Raw genomic sequence first — 20,322 nt, 5'->3', positions numbered from 1 at the left:
TGAATGCCGAATTAAGGCATTTGACATAAAAGCAGGGTGTGATGTGTTCTGAGTGATGCTGAAGGAAGATAATCTTGAAGAAATATATAAAATAAATTAGAATATGGAGAAAGGATATATGGAGAGACCAGTAAAAAGGCTACTGCAATAGTCCGGGCAAGAGATGCAAAAGACTTAAACTAAAATAATCAAGTCGTGAATATTTTTAAAAATTTAAAAAATAAGCTAAAAAAAAAGACAAACTATAGCAACAACAATGGAACTGGAGAGCAAGGGATCGATTTAAGATCTGACTGCAGTGGATCAAGAGCATTGATTGCTGGAGGCAAATTAGAGACAAAATCATGAGATAACCTAGATGACTAAGAGGATGAAAATATCATTAATATAAATGGGAAAAACATCAACTAACATGCCTGGGAAGAAAATGAATAAGAATATCTCCATTAATGTGAAATTCTATATATAAAATTTGCTTTCAGTTGTATGTATGTGTGATTGTACATGAGATAAACAGACATACATTATGTTCATATATATATTCACAAACACTAGTTTTTTGCAGAATTATACACAGATACATTACACATAGTTTATAAATGGCATCTTGGGAGTTTTGAAAACTTGTCAGTAAAGAATTACCCTTTAAAATATGTACTAAAATGTAGTGAATACTGAAAATGACATCTGCTCAAGACAAAGAATATTTCTACTTTAACCAAGTTAGATAGTTTTCTATAAGGATCACTGTGTTCCGTGTGATTCAACTCCGACATAAAAGACTAGTTTTACTGTTCATTCTGGGAAGATCTCCTTAAAACACAGAATACAATTTAAAAAAGTGCAGTTTTTTTAAAAGTTCAAGCCATTTTTTCTTAGTTTACACTTACTCTCTGTAACTCCCATTTCTCAATAAGGTGTTCTACTTCACCACCAAGAACTGTGGTGTTAGAGTCATTCAAGAGCAGGAATCCATTTTTTATATCCACAATGCCTGAGAGCTTCACTTTAGTTCCAGGTGGTGTATTCAGGCTAAAGCAAAGCAAAAAACAAACAAACAAACAAAATAGAGTTAAAACACACTGAATCTCCTTCCGCAAACCGGAATTCAGTCCTAAACCTGGCCAAGTTCTTCAAACCACACTCATACAAAAACTTTTTTTTCAGGAGACTGGCTATATAGTGCGAATAGATCACCTACAGGGAAGAGGTCAGAAGGCCAGGTCCAAGGCTGTCACTTTTTACCTTACTGACAAATGAACCTCAGTTTCCCCATTAAAAAAAAAAATGTGGACAATAAAAATCACACCTCACTAATTTGCAGTAAAGATAAACAGAATAAGAGATATGAAAAGACTTTCTCATGCTGTGCATGGCATGCCGTACAAATGGAAGATGTGCCATTTTTCCCTCTGAGTTTTGACTATGCATTGCAAAGATACACTACGTGCAAAATTAAATTTCAATACACGAAAAGATATCTGACCAGTAATAAACCTAGAAATTTTACATCTATATGAGTTACAATAATCCATACAAAACAACGCTCTTTTTTGTTAACCATCTAAAGTTCAAATGAGAGTTATTTACTTTAAAGTTTACTAATCTTAAAAGAACTTGTCTGTGATAGGCTAAATATTATCAGACTTAGGGCAAACAGTACACCATGACCCCTTTTACAAAAGCCAGAGACAAAATGTTTATCCCCCTACCAGCTGCTTGGTAAAAGAAACAGTGGAAGGAACCATTTCATTATTGAGATTTATTATAAAGTAAAAGCACAGATACTGTGTCCTGCCCCATCTCTTTGCACATGCAGCAAGGGATAAAGTACTCTAAATAGGAGTAAAGACTATTCTCAAACACTTAGGACAAATTAGAAAATCAGGCTGAAATGGCTTCATCTTGTCCACATTTTTAAAGTTCAGGATATTCACCATGTGCTGATATATGCAACAGCAAAATCAGTAAAAGCATTGATATCTTTGGTATATTTTGAAGAAAGATGGTTTTAAAACAATTAACAAGAAGAAATAAAATACACCCATTTTTAAATCCTCAAAGATCTCTTAGACAGTAAGACATTATCTGATAAACACTATTCTGAGGATCCCTAGCTTTTTCATAACATGTAACTTATAGAACAAATAGTCATAAAGAGCGTGCCCAACCTAACCCTTAAATAGAGAACTCTGTGGTAGTGAATAACTAAGGACAGTATTTATCAGGGTTCAGTATCAGCAACAATTGAATACAGTTATACTAAGTGAAGTTTTTCCCAGTTTCAGGCAATCAGCAGATCCAGATTTTCATAACTCCGTATCATCATTTAAGGATTAAAAAAAGTTTCAACTATAGGATGTATTATACTCTTTACTTTAAAGAAACTACTATAATTACTGCATTGTATCATTTACATAAAACTTATTCTTCAAAACCATTTTTAGCCAATAATTTCTTACAAACTGGTGAAATTGGAAAATGCGATGAAAATCTAGAAACATAAATTAGCAATAGAAGAAACTACATAAGAACTTAAAAGACTGGATGCAAATTACAGGGACGTTTAAGTTATGATAATATAACATGGAACTTTACATCAAAAACTAGGGATGTACTGTATGGCGACTAACATAATATAATAAAAAATATTATTTAAAAAAAGCCATAACAAGACAAATAAACACAAAAACAGTGAGAAGTGGGTGTTTAAAAGTTGAAGCCAATCAGGAAGTAGGACAGAAGAGTTGAAAAAAGCACCCCAGAGAAATGCAATGTCCACTGAAGGCAACACAGTCCATACCCAACCCTGGCGTATCCTCTCTAGTGAGTTATTCTCCTTTGCTTCTAAGATAACCACTAACCAATACAACTTTGATAAAAGTCTCCCAAATGTTCACATGTAAGAACAGTTCTGCAGGCTGTTGCTTTTACAGCAACAAAAGTAGACATGCCACTTCAATGACAAGTCATAGAGCAAGTGGTAGTATTTTTTTTTTCAATTGTCAAATTGCAATAAATTCAACAAAAGAAGACAGTTAACAACATAAGGGACCCTCCTCTCTGGACGATCTTGTGTTTTCATTTAGCTCAGAGAAAAACACAGCAGTAAAATCAGAGAAGCAGCCATTACATGACAAGTCTTTCTGAGTCATTTGTGAACTCCTCTGTAGTGGGTTTAATTGAATTTGTCAAAGGAGGAGAGGCTGTCTTTCTCCATAAAAGTAGGAACCCTCCCACTCTTCAAAAAGACAACAGGGGCACCTGGGTGGCTCAGTAGGTTAAGTGTCCAGCTCCTGATCTCAGCTCAGGTCTTGATCTCAGGGTTGTGAGTTCAAGCCCTACACTGGGCTCCATGCTGAGCGTGGAGCCTACTTAAAAAAAAAAAAAGACAACATAACACAAAATCAACAAAACCTGCTTTGTATATAAAAATCAGTATTTTAGACAAACATATATCTTCTAAGGAAGGAAGTGCCTTTACCAGAGACAGATACAGGTTGAAGGAAGAAAAAAAAAGAAGGGAAATTATTGAGCATGGCTTGGAGGCCTCAACCTATCACATTTCTTCCCATATACCACCATCCCAAATTGCCGAAACTCTTCCAAATGAACTTTTCACTCATTTGTTTTCAGGACAAAATGTCCCTGCACGTGCTATTCCTCCCTCTCACCATTCTCGAAATACCTATTCATATTTTAAGTCTTATTCCTGGCTTTCCCCAATACCGTCAATTTTCTAGACTCCTAATCCTTTTTTTTCTATTTTTTTAAAAAAGATTTTATTTATTTATTTGTTGAAGAAAGAGAGAGAGCAACAGGGAGAGAGCAGCAGGCAGAGGGAGAAGCAGGCTCCCTGGCGAGCAAGGAGTCTAATACGGGATTCGATCCCAGGTCCCTGGGATCATGACCTGAGCTGAAGGCAGACACTTAACTGACTGAGCCATCCAGGCATCCTGACTCTTAATCCTTTTAGTTGACATATTTATTTTAACTTTTTTTTAAAGATTTTTATTTATTTATTTGACAGAGAGAGAGACAGCCAGAGAGAGAGGGAACACAAGCGGGGGGAGTAGGAGAGGAAAAAGCAGGCTCCCAGCAAAGCAGGGAGCCCAATGAGGGGCTTGATCCCAGGACCCTGGGATCACGCCCTGAGCCGAAGGCAGACACTTTAACGACTGAGCCACGCAGGCGCCCCATATATTTATTATAACTTATATGCCTATATGCCTACCTCATTAGCAGAGGAGCTATTTGGGGGCAAAATCTAAACTTTTTTTTTTTTTTTTTTACCTTTGTACCTCTAGCACCAGATAAAGGGACTGGAGCACAAAAGATGCTAAACACTTGTTAAATGCTTGCTTAGGAGACAAATATGGTCTAGGAGTTTACATTATGTGAAAAAAGCTTTAAGGACCCAGAGCAGCAAACATGAGCATATAAAACAACACTGCAAATGTCCAATGAAAATTCCCACCTTGGAAAATTGCTCAAACTGAAATAGTGGGGACATAGATGATAAAGGAAATATTTCCCTTCCTTCTCTTCGCTTTGCTCCATCCCAACAGGAATGCCAACTCTATGCAGAACAGTGAAATTGGGCCCCGTCTCACAACACTCACAAAAATTAACTTGAGATGGATCAAGGACTTAAATATAAAACCTGCTACCTAAAGGTTCTAGAATAAGACACAGGAATGAAGCTTATCAGTATTGGTCTTGACAATGATTCTTTGGACATGACACAAAAGTACAATGACAAAAGCAAAATATCAACAAATGGAACCACATCAAACTCAAAAGCTTCTGCGCAGCAAAAGAAACAACAAAAAGAAAAGACAATGTATGGAATGGGAGATAATTTTTGCAAACCATATATTGGATAAGTGGTTAATATCCAAAATATATGAAGAACTCTGTCAACATAATAAAAAACAATCTGATTTAAAAATGAAAAGAACTAAGCAGACATTTTCCCAAAGAGGACAGGAAAATGACCAAAAGGCAGGTGAAAGCCGCTTAACATTACTAGTCATCAGGGAAATGCAAATCAAAACCACATGACCTATCACCTTACACCTCTTAGACTGGTTATCATCAAGAACACAAAAGATAACAGATGTTGGCGAGGATGTGGTGAAAAGGGAACTCAAACGTTGTTGGTAGAAATGTACATTAGTCCAACCACTACACGAAACAATATGAAGATTCCTCAAAAAATTAAAAATAGATCTACCATACAATTCAGCAATTCCACTTCTGGGTATATCTCCAAAAGAAATGAAAACAGGATTTTGACTAGAAATACATACTCTCATGTTTACTGCAACATTATTCACAATAGCCAAAATATGGAAGTAACTCGAATGGGTAAAAAAGATGTGGTACATATACACAATGGAATATTATTCATCATGAGAAAGGAGAATATCCTTCCATTTGGAACACCATGGATGGACCTCAAACTATTTTGCTAAGCAAGATAATTCAGACAGAGAAAGACTATATGGTATCATTTATATGTGGAATCCAAATAAGTTAAACCTGTAAAAAGAGAATAAAATGGTGGCTACCAGGAAATGGTGGGGAGGGATAAGATTAAAGGTGTTTAAGGGTACAAATTTGTAATGGGTAGTAAATAAGCCACAGAGATCTAATACACAGTATAATAAACACAGAAAACAATAAATTATGTAATGTGATAAATACTGTTACATTAGCAATCGTAATATATAAGGGTATCAAAGTAAAATGCTGTACAATTTAAACTTACACATTGTTACACATCAAATTTATGCAAATAAAAATAAAAACTTCTCATAAAAATAGCAAAAAGAAGAATTTGGAATATTGTTCCTTATGGAGTTCCTTGTCCTCTCAGAAAGTGAGTGGCGCTTGTCTCTAGCTTCAATCATTTCCTAAGAAAACTTTCCTAGTGTGATGGACACAGTTGTTAAAGAAGAAATGGTAACATATTTGAGAAATTGTTTGTTCTTGGAAATTTCTGAGTGACCTAAAATTTACTGAAAAAAAACGGAAATTACTACTTTTCATACAAAAACACCTTGAATTTTTTAAAATTACATTTAAGGAAAGAGTAACTCCATTCCTATTTTCCTATACAGATAAAGTAGAAATACAAATTCTTTAATTTCTTTTGAAAAAATTTAACAGGCACTTATAACAGTTCATTCCTTCTTCCTAAAATTTGTAAAACAAAATCCATTTTGAATAGCACCTTCACGCTCTATAAGAAATATACAAATTAAAGTGTCAATCACCTTATTTTTGACATATAACTAAATTCCACAGCTGTGCAACTTATATGCCCATCAGTCATCTGCAAACGCAGCATTCTTGGTGCAGCCTGAGATTCTTCGTTGTCCTTTGGTGCAGCAACATTGCGAATTTTTTGAATTTGCAAAACACATGGACCTTCAAGCTGTCAAAACAGAAAGGAATAAATATCACTTTCTAGCCATGGGTTTGTTTTTCATTTATTCTGTTTCTCTCTTCCTTAATGGTCACACTTCATGATTTATAACAATTTCAATTAAATAAGGTCAATTAAATAAGGTCAAAAGTCCCCCATCAGGGATTGGGGGACTTAAAGATAAAACTTCAGAAGGATCTTCTGAATCATTAATTCTGAATGTATTTTCAGAAAGTATGAGGAAAACACAGTTGTATTTCTGGATTGAATGTGTATTAATAGATGTTTTCAGTATTATGTGCTCTAAATTACTCACATGCGCCCCCCCCCATCTTCTCCCATGTACATTAAGGGATGATCTGGAATAAAAGAACTTGGTAATTTTTTAAGGAACATCAACTTTACAGCACCAGCTGGAAGGAGTGTTTACTGTTTAAAAACAGCAAGTTTAAAGTACACCCTCTTCTGGCATTAATGAAGAATACAATACACCAAAATTCAAGCCATATGAAGTTCAAGAAGTGTGAGCCGTACTTGATCTATTTTCACATTATCTTTTTAAATAAATTTAAATCTAATTCTGTATTACATGCCTGGCACTAAAGAGAAGAAATGTTCTCTCTGGCCATATTTCAATCAAAGCCAAAAATAAAATTGATGGACTGACCAGCTCTTAAAAATTTTATATAATAAAATGCCTATGATATAATTGGGAAATGCTGATAAAATCTGCTTACATGGCTGAAAAATAACTTTATCACAAGGTGGTATTTCCTACATTATAAAATATTATACCTTTCAGTAGTATCATACCTACAAAGGAAAAAAAAGGCTACTTTTTGTTACACAGTGTTAAGTAAAATCTTTCTGTGCATATTAATGTAATTTATATTTTCAGCAAAGAAAAATGTGAAATGATTGACAAACATTTACATTTAATTTCTTGAGTACGCCTGTCCCAAATTAACAAATTTCTAATTCATATTTACCAGTATTTTGCCTATAAAGGAATAATTTTGTTATAAATTTAGCCCTAAAAAATATAATTAGAAAAAAGATTAAAATTTCATCTACTTTTCAGTTACCAAAAAAATCCCAAATTAAAACAAGTCCAAAACTTTTAACAAGTACAGATAAGTTGTGAATTCAGGATGAACGTTTCCTTTCACTTTGTTAATGCCCTTAAAATAAGGACATTGAAATTAAACCACAGGCAGGTTATAGTTATTATAATGCTTATCATTCTCTTTATTTTACTACTACTAATATTTTTACTTTAGACAATGACAGCTTGTGCTGTCCAATATGGTCCACCAACCATATACGACTACTTAAATTTATATTTAAATTAATTAAAATTAAACGAAACTTAAAATTCATCTCTTGAGTAATATTAGCCATATTTCAAATGTTCTACATCTGGACAACACAGATATAAGCTGTCTACATCACTACAAAAAGTTCTATCAGATAATCGATGATATAGATCTATGTGTTCCAAAGTGAGACTCATGCATCCTAGGGAGAGCACATCCATTGAATCGTGACAGGAAAACTTTTGCTTCTGTTTAATTCTTAGTAAGAAAGAAATTAAACTTTCCTGGTATTTCTTATCCAGCATGACACGGGTACCCTAACTCGGTCATATGAAATACAGATCACAATGTATTTTTATGGAACTGGGGAGTTTACATTCCATGAAAGTTGACAGGACACCTTTGCTGGTTTTGTTTGCTTTCAATGTGTTGTAACAAACTGCCTTTTGTGTGCGGTTAAATGGATATATAGATTATATTACCTAGTTTGAACCATTAATGTTCACAAAATAGACAAGTAGGTTTAAGATTCTACCAAAGAAATATAAATTGAAGATAATGTCCATGATACAAACACAGAGTTGATCTCCTACATCCTAGTTGACCATGAGAACAAAAAGCTGGGGAATGCTAGGAAATAAGACCTGCCCCCAGCTCCTAATATTTCCTAGTAAGCAACAATTAATTACTCCAACTCCTGGCTTCTCTAGTCCTTTTAGTGAAGCGAATATTGGCCCCTCCAAAAGCTACATCTACCTGGAATCTGTAAAGTTTTTGGGAAATTTTTTGGGAAAAAGGACTTTGCATATATAACTGAGGTCAGGATCTACAGATGAGATCATCCTGAATTAGGATGGGCTGGAAATCCAATGATGAGTGTCCTTACAAGGTAAGGGGAAATAAAAACACAGTATAAATACACACAGAAAGATGCAGGCTATAGAAGCCACGTGGAGATGGAGGTAAAAATTGGAGTTTCACATCTATAAGGCAGGGAATGTTAAAGACTGCCCATAGCTACCAGAAGTTAGGAAAGAGGCATGAAACAGATTTTCCCTCAGAGCCTCCAAAAGGAATTGAACCTGCTAACACACTGATTTTAGACTTCTGGCCTACAGAACTGTGAGAGGGTAAATTTCTGAGTTTCATGCCACCAAGTTCGTGGTGATTCGTTACAGGAACCTTAGGAAACTAATATACCTGCTCATGGAATGACTTATCTGATTGGGAAGAATATACTTTATATACTGGGCTCACACTGGGCGCATCCTCACCTTTCTTTTTTAGGGATCTAGTTAGGAACTCTGAAGGAGGAGGTGTTTACTCAGTCTCCTCACTGGATTGACACTACCGTGGAATATATAAGTCTGCCTGGTTTGTGGTTCAAGGGTCCATTTGCCTCTCCACTAAACCACATCTTTCAAAGTAATTTTCATCAATAACAAAGTTGATATTTTGGCCCACACCTCCCATACTTTACTTCTCAATTTGATTCAAAAGCAAAGTGGAAAAGGAGGTACTATTTATTAGACTCTTAAAAGAAGAGTCTAAAATCTTTTCATAGTCACTTCTCAATGTGAATCATCAAGCCTTAATAACAGTGATTCCACAATTCAGAAATGTTCTATAAGTAAGCCAACAGATATAATGAATGTTTTCATTATTATGATTACAAAATTCAGTTTATTATACTCTGTAGTAAACAAAATACAGAAGTATGGGACCTAAAAAAAACACCAATAGTAGAAACTTTAAACCCTGAATCTAAAATCATCTAAAGGTGGGGCGCCTAGGTGGCTCAGTGGGTTGAGCATCCAACGCTCGATTTTGGTTCAGGTCAGGATCTCAGGGTCATGAGCTCAAGCTCAGCTTTGGGCTCCACACTCAGTGGGGAATCTGCTTTCCCCTCTCTCTCTACGTCTCCCCTGCTCGTGCACTCTCTCTGTCTCTCTAAAATAAATAAATAAATAAATAAATAAATAAATAAATAAATAAATAAATAAATCGATCTTAAAAAATAAAATAAAATCATCTAAAGGTATCCACAATACTGAATGAAAATTAACCTCAAAATCTGTGTCCAACTAGGCAACCCCAAAGTAAAAAAAGATAAAAATTTTAAAGAAATACTGAATGAAATACTGAATGAAAATTAATTACTGAATGAAAATTAATTACTGAATGAAAATTAATTACTGAATGAAAATTAAATACTGAATGAAATACTGAATGAAAATTAACCTCAAAATCTGTGTCCAAGGGCAACCCCAAAGTAAAAAAAGATAAAAATTTTAAATGAAAATAATAAAAAACAAAGATTAATCTTTACCCAAGATTTCTTCTTCTTTTTTGTGGGGGGAGAGTCAGAGGGGTATAGAGAAAGAGAATCTTAAGCAGGCTCCAAGCCCAGCGTGGAGCCCAACGTGGGGCCCAACGTGAGGCCCAATGTGGGGCTTGATCTCACAACCCTGAGATCATGACATAAGCCAAAATCAAGAGTCAGACGCTTAACTGACTGAGCCACCCAGGCGCCCTACCCAACATTTCTTTAATGTCTGATTTTCTCTTTTGCATGAGTAATAAGGAACAAGTAAAAGAAATTACTGCAAAAAGTTTAAATAAGTAAGAGTAATTCATCATAGTCTCTCCAGGTAAAGATTTCTCATCATAATAAATGATATCAAGTATTTGCCAGAAATATTATCTGAGGCCAGGCTTCATTCCTTTCCTTTCCTTAGAAAGATGGATATCTCTGTCATCCGAACTCCTAGTCATATAAACTGATATGGAATGCCAGATTTAAATGGCTCTATTAGTTTATTACTTTATTGATTATATTAAATAGCATTCCTGTTTATAAATGAGACTCTCCAAAGACTGGACAACATGGAACCAGTTATCTACAGTCTGATCACACCTGGAAAACTGAGATTTTTCTTTAGGCCTCTAGAAACCATGTAAATTTAGACAGTCTGTGATACTTACTGTGAAACATCTGCTAGCCATTTCTTTTTATAATATCAGTTTCCTTGAGGAATAAATTTCCTCCATCAATACTTAACAACATACGCATCAGATTCTCCATCAACCCTAGACATAGGGCCTATAAGTATATTAATTATGAAGGAATCAATGAGGATGATTAAGTTCTGATCAATTTTCCAATATTATTGCAAAGTGAGTTAAAATTAATAGAATAAAAAGTTTCACCCTCCACAGTATTTTTAAGTACTTAAAATCTTAATTCATTTCATTCTTTTTCACAACTTTCAAAGCATTTCTAGTGGCTTCAATAAAATTTCCTAGGGTTCATTTTTTTCATTCACTTATATCTAGAGAAATTTTTGACTAGACCATTCACATCTCTACCTTAGGATCCAAGCAACTGGATAAATGATTCCAGAAAGCTGCCTTGGAAGAATAGTGGTTCTGCTTTGAAAAAGCATTTGACAAAATACAGCATCCTTTCCTGATTAAAACCCTTCAGAGTGTAGGAATAGAGGGTACATTTCTCAATCTCATAAAAGCCATCTATGAAAAGCCTACTGCAAGCATTATTCTCAATGGGGAAAAGCTGGAAGCCTTTCCCTTAAGATCAGGAACACGACAAGGATGCCCACTCTCGCCACTATTATTCAACATAGTACTAGAAGTCCTTGCAACAGCAATCAGAAGACAAAAAGGGATCAAAGGTATCCAAATCGGCAAAGAAGAAGTCAAACTGTCTCTCTTTGCAGATGACATGATACTCTATATGGAAAACCCAAAGGAATCCACTCCCAAACTATTAGAAGTTATAGAACAATTCAGTAAGGTGGCAGGATACAAAATCAATGCCCAGAAATCAGTTGCATTTCTATACACGAATAACGAGACTGAAGAAAGAGAAATTAGGGAATCCATCCCATTTACAATAACACCAAAAACCATACGTTACCTTGGAATTAACTTAACCAGAGACGTAAAGGACCTATATGCTAGAAACTATAGATCACTTTTGAAAGATATTGAGGAAGACATAAAAAGATGGAAAAATATTCCATGCTCATGGATTGGAAGAATTAACATAGTTAAAATGTCCATACTACCCAGAGCAATCTACACTTTCAATGCTATCCCGATCAAAATACCGAGGACATTTTTCAAAGAACTGGAACAAATAGTCCTTAAATTTGTATGGAACCAGAAAAGGCCCCGAATCTCCAAGGAACTGTTGAAAAGGAAAAACAAAGCTGGGGGCATCACAATGCCGGATTTCGAGCTGTACTACAAAGCTGTGATCACAAAGACAGCATGGTACTGGCACAAAAACAGACACATCGACCAATGGAACAGAATAGAGAACCCAGAAATGGACCCTCGGCTCTTTGGGCAACTAATCTTTGATAAAGCAGGAAAAAACATCCGGTGGAAAAAAGACAGTCTCTTCAATAAATGGTGCTGGGAAAATTGGACAGCTACATGCAAAAGAATGAAACTTGACCACTCTCTCACACCATACACAAAAATAAACTCCAAATGGATGAAAGACCTCAATGTGAGACAGGAATCCATCAAAATTCTAGAGGAGAACATAGGCAACAACTTCTATGACATCGGCCAGAGCAACCTTTTTCACGACACATCTCCAAAGGCAAGAGAAATAAAAGATAAAATGAACTTATGGGACTTTATCAGGATAAAGAGCTTCTGCACAGCCAAGGAAACAGTCAAAAAAACTAAGAGACAGCCCACGGAATGGGAGAATATATTTGCAAAGGACACCACAGATAAAGGACTGGTATCCAAGATCTACAAAGAACTTCTCAAACTCAATACACGAGAAACAAATAAACAAATCATAAAATGGGCAGAAGATATGAACAGACACTTTTCCAATGAAGACATACAAATGGCTAACAGACACATGAAAAAATGTTCAAAATCATTAGCCATCAGGGAAATTCAAATCAAAACCACACTGAGATACCACCTTACGCCAGTTAGAATGGCAAAGATAGACAAGGCAAGAAACAACAATTGTTGGAGAGGATGTGGAGAAAGGGGATCCCTCCTACATTGTTGGTGGGAATGCAAGTTGGTACAGCCACTCTGGAAAACAGTGTGGAGGTCCCTTAAAAAGTTAAAAATTGAACTACCCTATGACCCAGCCATTGCACTACTGGGTGTTTACCCCAAAGATACAGACGTAGTAAAGAGAAGGGCCATATGCACCCCAATGTTCATAGCTGCATTGTCCACAATAGCCAAATCATGGAAGGAGCCGAGATGCCCTTCAACAGATGACTGGATTAAGAAGCTGTGGTCCATATATACAATGGAATATTACTCAGCTATCAGAAAGAACGAATTCTCAACATTTGCTGCAACATGGACGGCACTGGAGGAGATAATGCTAAGTGAAATAAGTCAAGCAGAGAAAGACAATTATCATATGATTTCTCTCATCTATGGAACATAAGAACTAGGATGATCGGTAGGGGAAGAAAGGGATAAAGAAAAGGGGGGTAATCAGAAGGGGGAATGAAACATGAGAGACTATGGACTATGAGAAACAAACTGAGGACTTCAGAGGGGAGGGGGTGGGGGAATGGGATAGACTGGTGATGGGTAGTAAGGAGGGCACGTATTGCATGGTGCACTGGGTGTTATACGCAACTAATGAAGCATCGAACTTTACATCGGAATCTGGGGATGTACTGTATGGTGATTAACATAATATAATAAAATAAAATTAAAAAAAAAAATAGTGGTTCTGCTTTAGCTACTTTAAAAGCCTGAAGGCCCTATGTCTATAAATGCTTTAAAAAGCATTTATAATGCTCTCTTTCTTAACCTACTCTTTTGCCCTGTCAAAAAAACTCTTAATATCATTTTAATAAAATTTTATTTTAATAAACATGAGGATAGGGCAGGAAAAGACCACAGGGGAAAAAAAGTGTGATTTGTCAGACCGCGTACTATTATAAGGATAATATCAGACTCAAGAAAACTAGAATGAAAGACAACTGTCTATACAATATTAGAAATTTCAGAACATTCCTCACATTATCCATTCAGGCATCTATGGTAAATCTCAATTTGGTGGACATTTTCCTCCAGAGAAGATCTGTGTGTGCTTCTGGCAGTAACAACCCTGCAATTGAGAGAGCCTCACCTTTGGGCTAGAGGAAAAGAGGCAAAATTAACCTTAGCCAAAACTTCAACTCACTGTAAGTTAGTAGTACCCCAACTAGCTCCAAGTATCCCTTCTAGAAGAATGCACTGCTGATTCAGGTCCCCACGATTCCCATATAGAAAGATCAAGAAACGTGAAATCACAAGAAAGTATCAAGAGACTCATAAAGAAACAAGCCACAAAGCATGAGAATCATTAAAAAAAATAAATAAAATTTAAAAAAATTAAGTCTCCAAGGCCTGGAGAATTTGAAATTATCAAAAACAGACTATAAAATAATAAGCCTGGTCTATAGAATTTATATAGACTTGTGAACCTAGTAAGTAGGGAACAAATATTCTTCTCAAACAGATATGCAACATTTACAAATATATACCAAGCTATAAGGTAAGCCTGAAATTTATAACATAAGTATGAAATTTCAAATACAGCTCTCATTCTGTCCAAATTCTCTGATCACAATATAGCTAAATGAGAAATCTGTAACAAAAAGACAAAGGATATTATTTTATGATTAAAACAGACAACAAATACATCTTAATATAAACTGGAAAGTGTTTAGAACTGAATGATGGTGAAAATAATATGTGTAAAACTTTGGGATATATTTAAAACAGCAGGGGGAGAAAATTAATAGCTTATATTAGAAAAGAAGAAAATTAATGAGCTAAACTAACAAGTGAGGAAAAGAACAACAGATTGAGCTCAAATAAGGTAGAAGAAAGAAGATAATAAAGAAAAATCAATGAAATAGCAAACAAAATTCAAGCTTAGGAAAGACTAGTGCTGGTTCTCTGCAAAGAAGAATGAAATTGATAATGAACAGGACTGATCAAGAAGCAGAGAATAAAGATGCCAATCAGTGATTTAAGAGATAATAAAAACATCAACATACTTTAATCAGCAGTGGAAAAGTAAAAAAGAACTATGCAGAGCAGGCTAAATATCCACCAACTGGTGAATGAAAAGAAAAAAGTGGTATATCCATACAATGGAATACTATTCAGCAATAAACAGAAACAGGTTTAAGGAAAAAGATGGCAGAGGAGTAGGGGACCTTTTTTCAGCTGGTCCCCTGAATCGAGCTGGACATCTACCAGATCATCCTGAACACCCATGAAATCAGCCCGAGATGTAGGAAGATACATCTGGATCTCTACAAACGAACATCTCCCGTGCTGGGTACTGAGGTACGAAGCAGGGAGCCATGAATCCACGCACAGATATCAGAAGATAAACGGAAGGGGGAGGAAGCCAACCCGCTCGGGCGCCAGGAAGTAGTAACCACCTGCACTGGGGAGCAGGCCGGACTCGTGGGTGGTAGCCGTAGAGAAAGCAGACTGAGACAGTGAGACTGGGAACGTGAGTGCGACCAGACTGAAAACCGGAGCTCCGGAGCGCTCACTGGAACTGGACAGATACTGAGAGCTCAGGAGCGCACACGTGCGACCAGACTGAAAACCAAAGCTCTGGAGCACACACTCGAACTAGAGTGAAACCGGGAAGACTGAAAACCGGAGATCCAGAGCGCACGCGAACCACACTGAAAGAGAGCTCAGGAGGCCGCGCGGGAACCCGGGGCCGCCGGAGGTGTTAGAAGCACAAAGGACAGAGACGTGCCAGCACTGGAAGCTAGGGCTGGGAGAGTGGCAGTGGGGCGCATATCCCAGGATGCTGCGGGGTTCTTAGCAGCACCGACAGAAACAGAGTTAGTGGCCAGGATAGCTCAGTGAAGAGCAGACTGCGATCTCTCTGTTCTGAGACAGAGGCTAGGATATGGCCACTGCTGCTCTGACTCTCAGAAGAGTCACAGAAAACTGCCAGGGAAAGCCGCCAGAGAACAAAAGCCCAAAAATACCAGTTCACATTGTGCCCATCCCCATCCCCCTCGCAGAGGACGGGGCAACTCTACCCAAACAGGGTTGCCTGAGTATCAGCGCGGCAGGCCCCTCCCCCCCAGAAGGCAGGCTGAAAAATCAAGAAGCCCACATCCCTAAGGTCCCTATAAAACAAGTGCACATTGCTTGGGTCCTGGACAATAATTTGGGCTCTGGGCATCCCCTCAACCTCTCCTCATCAGAATGATGAGGAAGAGAAATCCCCCCCAACAAAGAAGAGCTACAGAGTCTGTGGCCTCTGCCACAGAACTAATGGATATGGATATAATCAAATTGTCAGAAATGGAGTTCAGAGTAACAATGGTCAAGACGATGTGTAGGTNGCAGGCTGAAAAATCAAGAAGCCCACATCCCTAAGGTCCCTATAAAACAAGTGCACATTGCTTGGGTCCTGGACAATAATTTGGGCTCTGGGCATCCCCTCAACCTCTCCTCATCAGAATGATGAGGAAGAGAAATCCCCCCCAACAAAGAAGAGCTACAGAGTCTGTGGCCTCTGCCACAGAACTAATGGATATGGATATAATCAAATTGTCAGAAATGGAGTTCAGAGTAACAATGGTCAAGACGATGTGCAGGTTTGAAAAAAATATTAATGAAAATATTAACGAGAATATAGAATCTCTAAGGGCAGAAATGAGAGCGAAACTGGCAGAAATTAAAAATGCTATGAATCAAATGCAGTCTAAAGTAGATGCTCTGACAGCCAGGGTAAATGAGGCAGAGGAACGAATTAGTGAATTAGAAGATGGGATGGTAGGAGAGAAAGCAAAAACAGAAACTTGGCTCAAAAAAATCCAATCTCAATAATGTAGATTACGGGAGATTACTGACTCAATGCAACGTTCCAATGTCAGAATCATCAGCATCCCCAAGGGGATGGAGAAAGAGAGAGGTCTAGAAGAGATATTTGAACAAATTGCAGCTGAGAACTTCCCTAATCTGGCAAAGGAAACAAGCATTTGTGTCCAAGAGGCAGAGAGGACCCCTCCCAAGATCAATGAGAACAGACCTACACCACGTCACATCATAGTGCAATTCGCAAATATTAGATCCAAGGATACAGTTTTGAAAGCGGCCAGGGGGAAGAAAATCCTTATGTACAGAGGGAGGAACATCAAAATAACGTCAAACCTGTCTACAGAAACCTGGCAAACCAGGAAAGGTTGGCAAGGTATTTTCAGAGCTCTAACTGAGAAGAACGTGCAGGCAAGGATCCTTTATCCAGCAAGGCTGTCATTCAGAATTGATGGAGAGATAAGGACCTTCCAAGACCGGCAGAAACTGAAGGAATAATGTGACCACCAAGACAGCCCTACAAGAAATATTAAGGGGGGTTCTATAAAAGTAAAAGACCCCAAGAGTGATACAGAACAGAAATTTACAATCTATAGAAACAAAGACTTCACAGGCAACATGACATCATTAAAATCATATCTCTCAATAATCATTCTCAATGTGAATGGCCTAAACCCTCCCATAAAACGCCACAGGGTTGCAGACTGGATAAAAAGACATGACCCATCCATTTGCTGTCTACAAGAGACTCATTTTGAACCTAAAGATACATCCAGACTGAAAGTGAAGGGATGGAAAACCATTCTTCATGCCAATGGACCTCAAAAGAAAGCTGGGGTAGCAATTCTCATATCAGTTATATATTAAACTAACGACTGTAGTTAGAGATACAAAAGGACACTATATTATTCTTCAAGGATGCATCCAACAAGTGGATATGAAAATTATAAATACCTATGCCCCCAACAGGGGAGCAGCTAGATACACAAACCAACTCTTAACCAGAATAAAGAGATATACAGATAATAATACGTTAATAGTAGGGGACCTCAACACACCACTCTCAGCAACAGACAGATCACCTAAGCAGAAAATCAACAAGCAAGAGCTTTGAATGATATACTGGACCAGATGGACCTCATAGATATATACAGAACACTCTACCCTAGAACAACAGAATACTCATTCTTTTTGAATGCACGTGGAACTTTCTCCAGAATAGACCATATACTGGGTCACAAAACAGGTCTCAACCGATACCAAAAGACTGAGATTATTCCCTGCATATTCTCAGACCACAACGCTTTGAAAGTGGAACTCAATCACAAGGAAAAATTTGGAAGAAACTCAACACTTGGAAACTAAGAACTGTCCTGCTCAAGAATGATTGGGTAAACCAGGAAATTAAGAATCAATTTAAACAATTTTTGGAGACCAATGAAAATGAAAACACATCGGTCCAAAACCTATGGGACACTGCAAAGGCAGTCCTAAGGGGAAAATACATAGCCATCCAAGCCTCACTCAAAAGAACAGAAAAATCTAAAATGCAGTTTTTATACTCTCACTTCAAGAAGCTGGAGCTGGAACAGAAGAACAGGNGCCTCACTCAAAAGAACAGAAAAATCTAAAATGCAGTTTTTATACTCTCACCTCAAGAAGCTGGAGCTGGAACAGAAGAACAGGCCTAACCAACGCACCAGAAGGCAGTTGATCAAGATTAAAAAAAAGATCAATGAATTAGAAACCAGGAGCACAGTAGAGCAGATCAACAAAACCAGAAGCTGCTTCTTTGAAAGAATAAATAAGATCGATAAGCCACTGGCCAGACTTATTCAAAGAAACAGAGAAAGGACCCAAATTAATAAAATTATGAATGAAAGGGGAGAGATCATGACCAACACCAATGAAAGAGGAAGGATCATTAGAAACTTTTATCAACAACTTTATGCCAATAAATTAAACAACCTGGAAAAAATGGATGCCTTCCTGGAAACCTATAAACTACCAAGACTGAAACAGGAAGAAATTGATTATTTAAACAGACTGATTAATTATGAAGAGATTGAAGCAGTGATCAAAAACCTCCCCCAAAACAAGAGTTCAGGGCCTGACGGATTCCCCAGAGAATTCTACCAAACACTCAAAGAATAAATAATACCTATTCTCCCGAAGCTGTTTCAAAAAAGGGAAACAGAAGGAAAACTACCAAACTCATTCTATGAGGCCAGTATTACCTTGATCCCCAAACCAGGCAAAGATCCCATCAAAAAGGAGAATTACAGACCGATTTCCCTGATGAATATGGACGCCAAAATTCTCAACAAGATACTAGCTAATAGGATCCAACAGTACATTAAAAGGATTATCCATCATGACCAAGTGGGATTCATCCCTGGGATGCAAGGGTGGTTCACCATTTGCAAATTGATCAGCGTGATACATCATATCAACAAGAAAAGAGTCAAGAACCATATGATCCTCTCAACTGATGCAGAAAACGCATTTGACAAAATAGAGCATCCTTTCCTGATTAAAACCCTTCAGAGTGTAGGGATAGAGGGTACATTCCTCAATTTCGTAAAAACCATCTATGAAAGCCTACAGCAAATATCATTCTCAATGGGGAAAAGCTGAAAGCCTTTCCCTTAAGATCAGGAACACGACAAGGATGCCCACTCTCGCCATTATTAATTCAACATAGTACTAGAAGTCCTTGCAATAGCAATCAGACAACAAAAAGGAATAAAAGGTAATCAAATCGGCAAAGAAGAAGTCAAACTGTCTCTCTTCACAGATGACATGATACTCTATAGGGAAAATCCAAAAGACTACACACCCAAATTACTAGAACTTATAGAGCAATTCAGTAATGTGGCAGGATACAAAATCAATGCTCAGAAATCAGTTGCATTTCTATACACAAACAATGAGACTGAAGAAAGAGAAATTAGGGAATCCATTCCATTTATAATAGCACCAAAAGTCATACATTATCTCGGAATTAACTTAACCAGAGACGTAAAGGATCTATATTCTAGAAACTACAAATCACTATTGAAAGACATTGAAGAAGAAACAAAAAGATGGAAAAATATTCCATGCTCATGGATCAGAAGAATAAACATAGTTGAAATGTCTATGCTACCCAGAGCAATCTACATTTTCAATGCCATCCCAATCAAAATACCAATGACAATTTTCAAAGAACTGGAAAAAACAGCCCTTAAATTTGTGTGGAACCAGAAAAGGTCCTGAATGGCCAAGGAATTGTTGAAAAGGGAAAACAAAGCTGGGGGGCATCACATTGCCTGATTTCAAGTTATACTACAAAGCTGTGCTCGCAAAGACAGCATGGTACTGGCACAAAAACAGACACATAGACCAATGGAACAGAATAGAGAACTCAGAAATGGACCCTCGACTTTATGGACAACTAATCTTTGATAAAGCAGGAAAAAACATCCAGTGGAAAAAAGACAGTCTCTTCAATAAATGGTGCTGGGAAAATTGGACAGCTACATGCAAAAGAATGAAACTTGACCACTCTCTCACACCATACACAAAAATAAACTCCAAATGGATGAAAGACCTCAATGTGAGACAGGAATCCATCAAAATTATCCTAGAGAACATAGGCTGCAACCTCTCTGACATCGGCCACAGCAACTTTTTTCATGACACATCTCCAAAGGCAAG

The 20,322-nt window shown here is 37.1% G+C and overlaps 1 protein-coding gene across 3 annotated transcripts in view; it reads right to left on the bottom strand.

Annotated features, from left to right (window-relative positions):
- TDRD3 (tudor domain containing 3) overlaps positions 1–6,462 on the bottom strand; it is an 83,566-nt gene extending 77,104 nt beyond the window's left edge. For all 3 annotated transcript variants that reach the window (XM_034665273.1, XM_034665274.1, XM_034665275.1), the window contains exons 1-2: positions 6,282–6,462; positions 891–1,032 (exon numbers count right to left, since the gene is read on the bottom strand). In XM_034665273.1, coding sequence (XP_034521164.1) covers positions 891–1,032; positions 6,282–6,355 — 216 coding nt within the window. In that variant the 5' untranslated portion in view covers positions 6,356–6,462. The remainder of the gene's footprint in view (positions 1–890; positions 1,033–6,281) is intronic.
- Positions 6,463–20,322: the final 13,860 nt, after the last annotated feature.

This window comes from Ailuropoda melanoleuca, chromosome 7 (assembly GCF_002007445.2).
Source record: "Ailuropoda melanoleuca isolate Jingjing chromosome 7, ASM200744v2, whole genome shotgun sequence".
NCBI classification, from domain to species: domain Eukaryota; kingdom Metazoa; phylum Chordata; class Mammalia; order Carnivora; family Ursidae; genus Ailuropoda; species Ailuropoda melanoleuca.
Note: the sequence above shows the minus strand (reverse complement) of the source record. Positions and strands in the feature narration are given on the sequence as shown.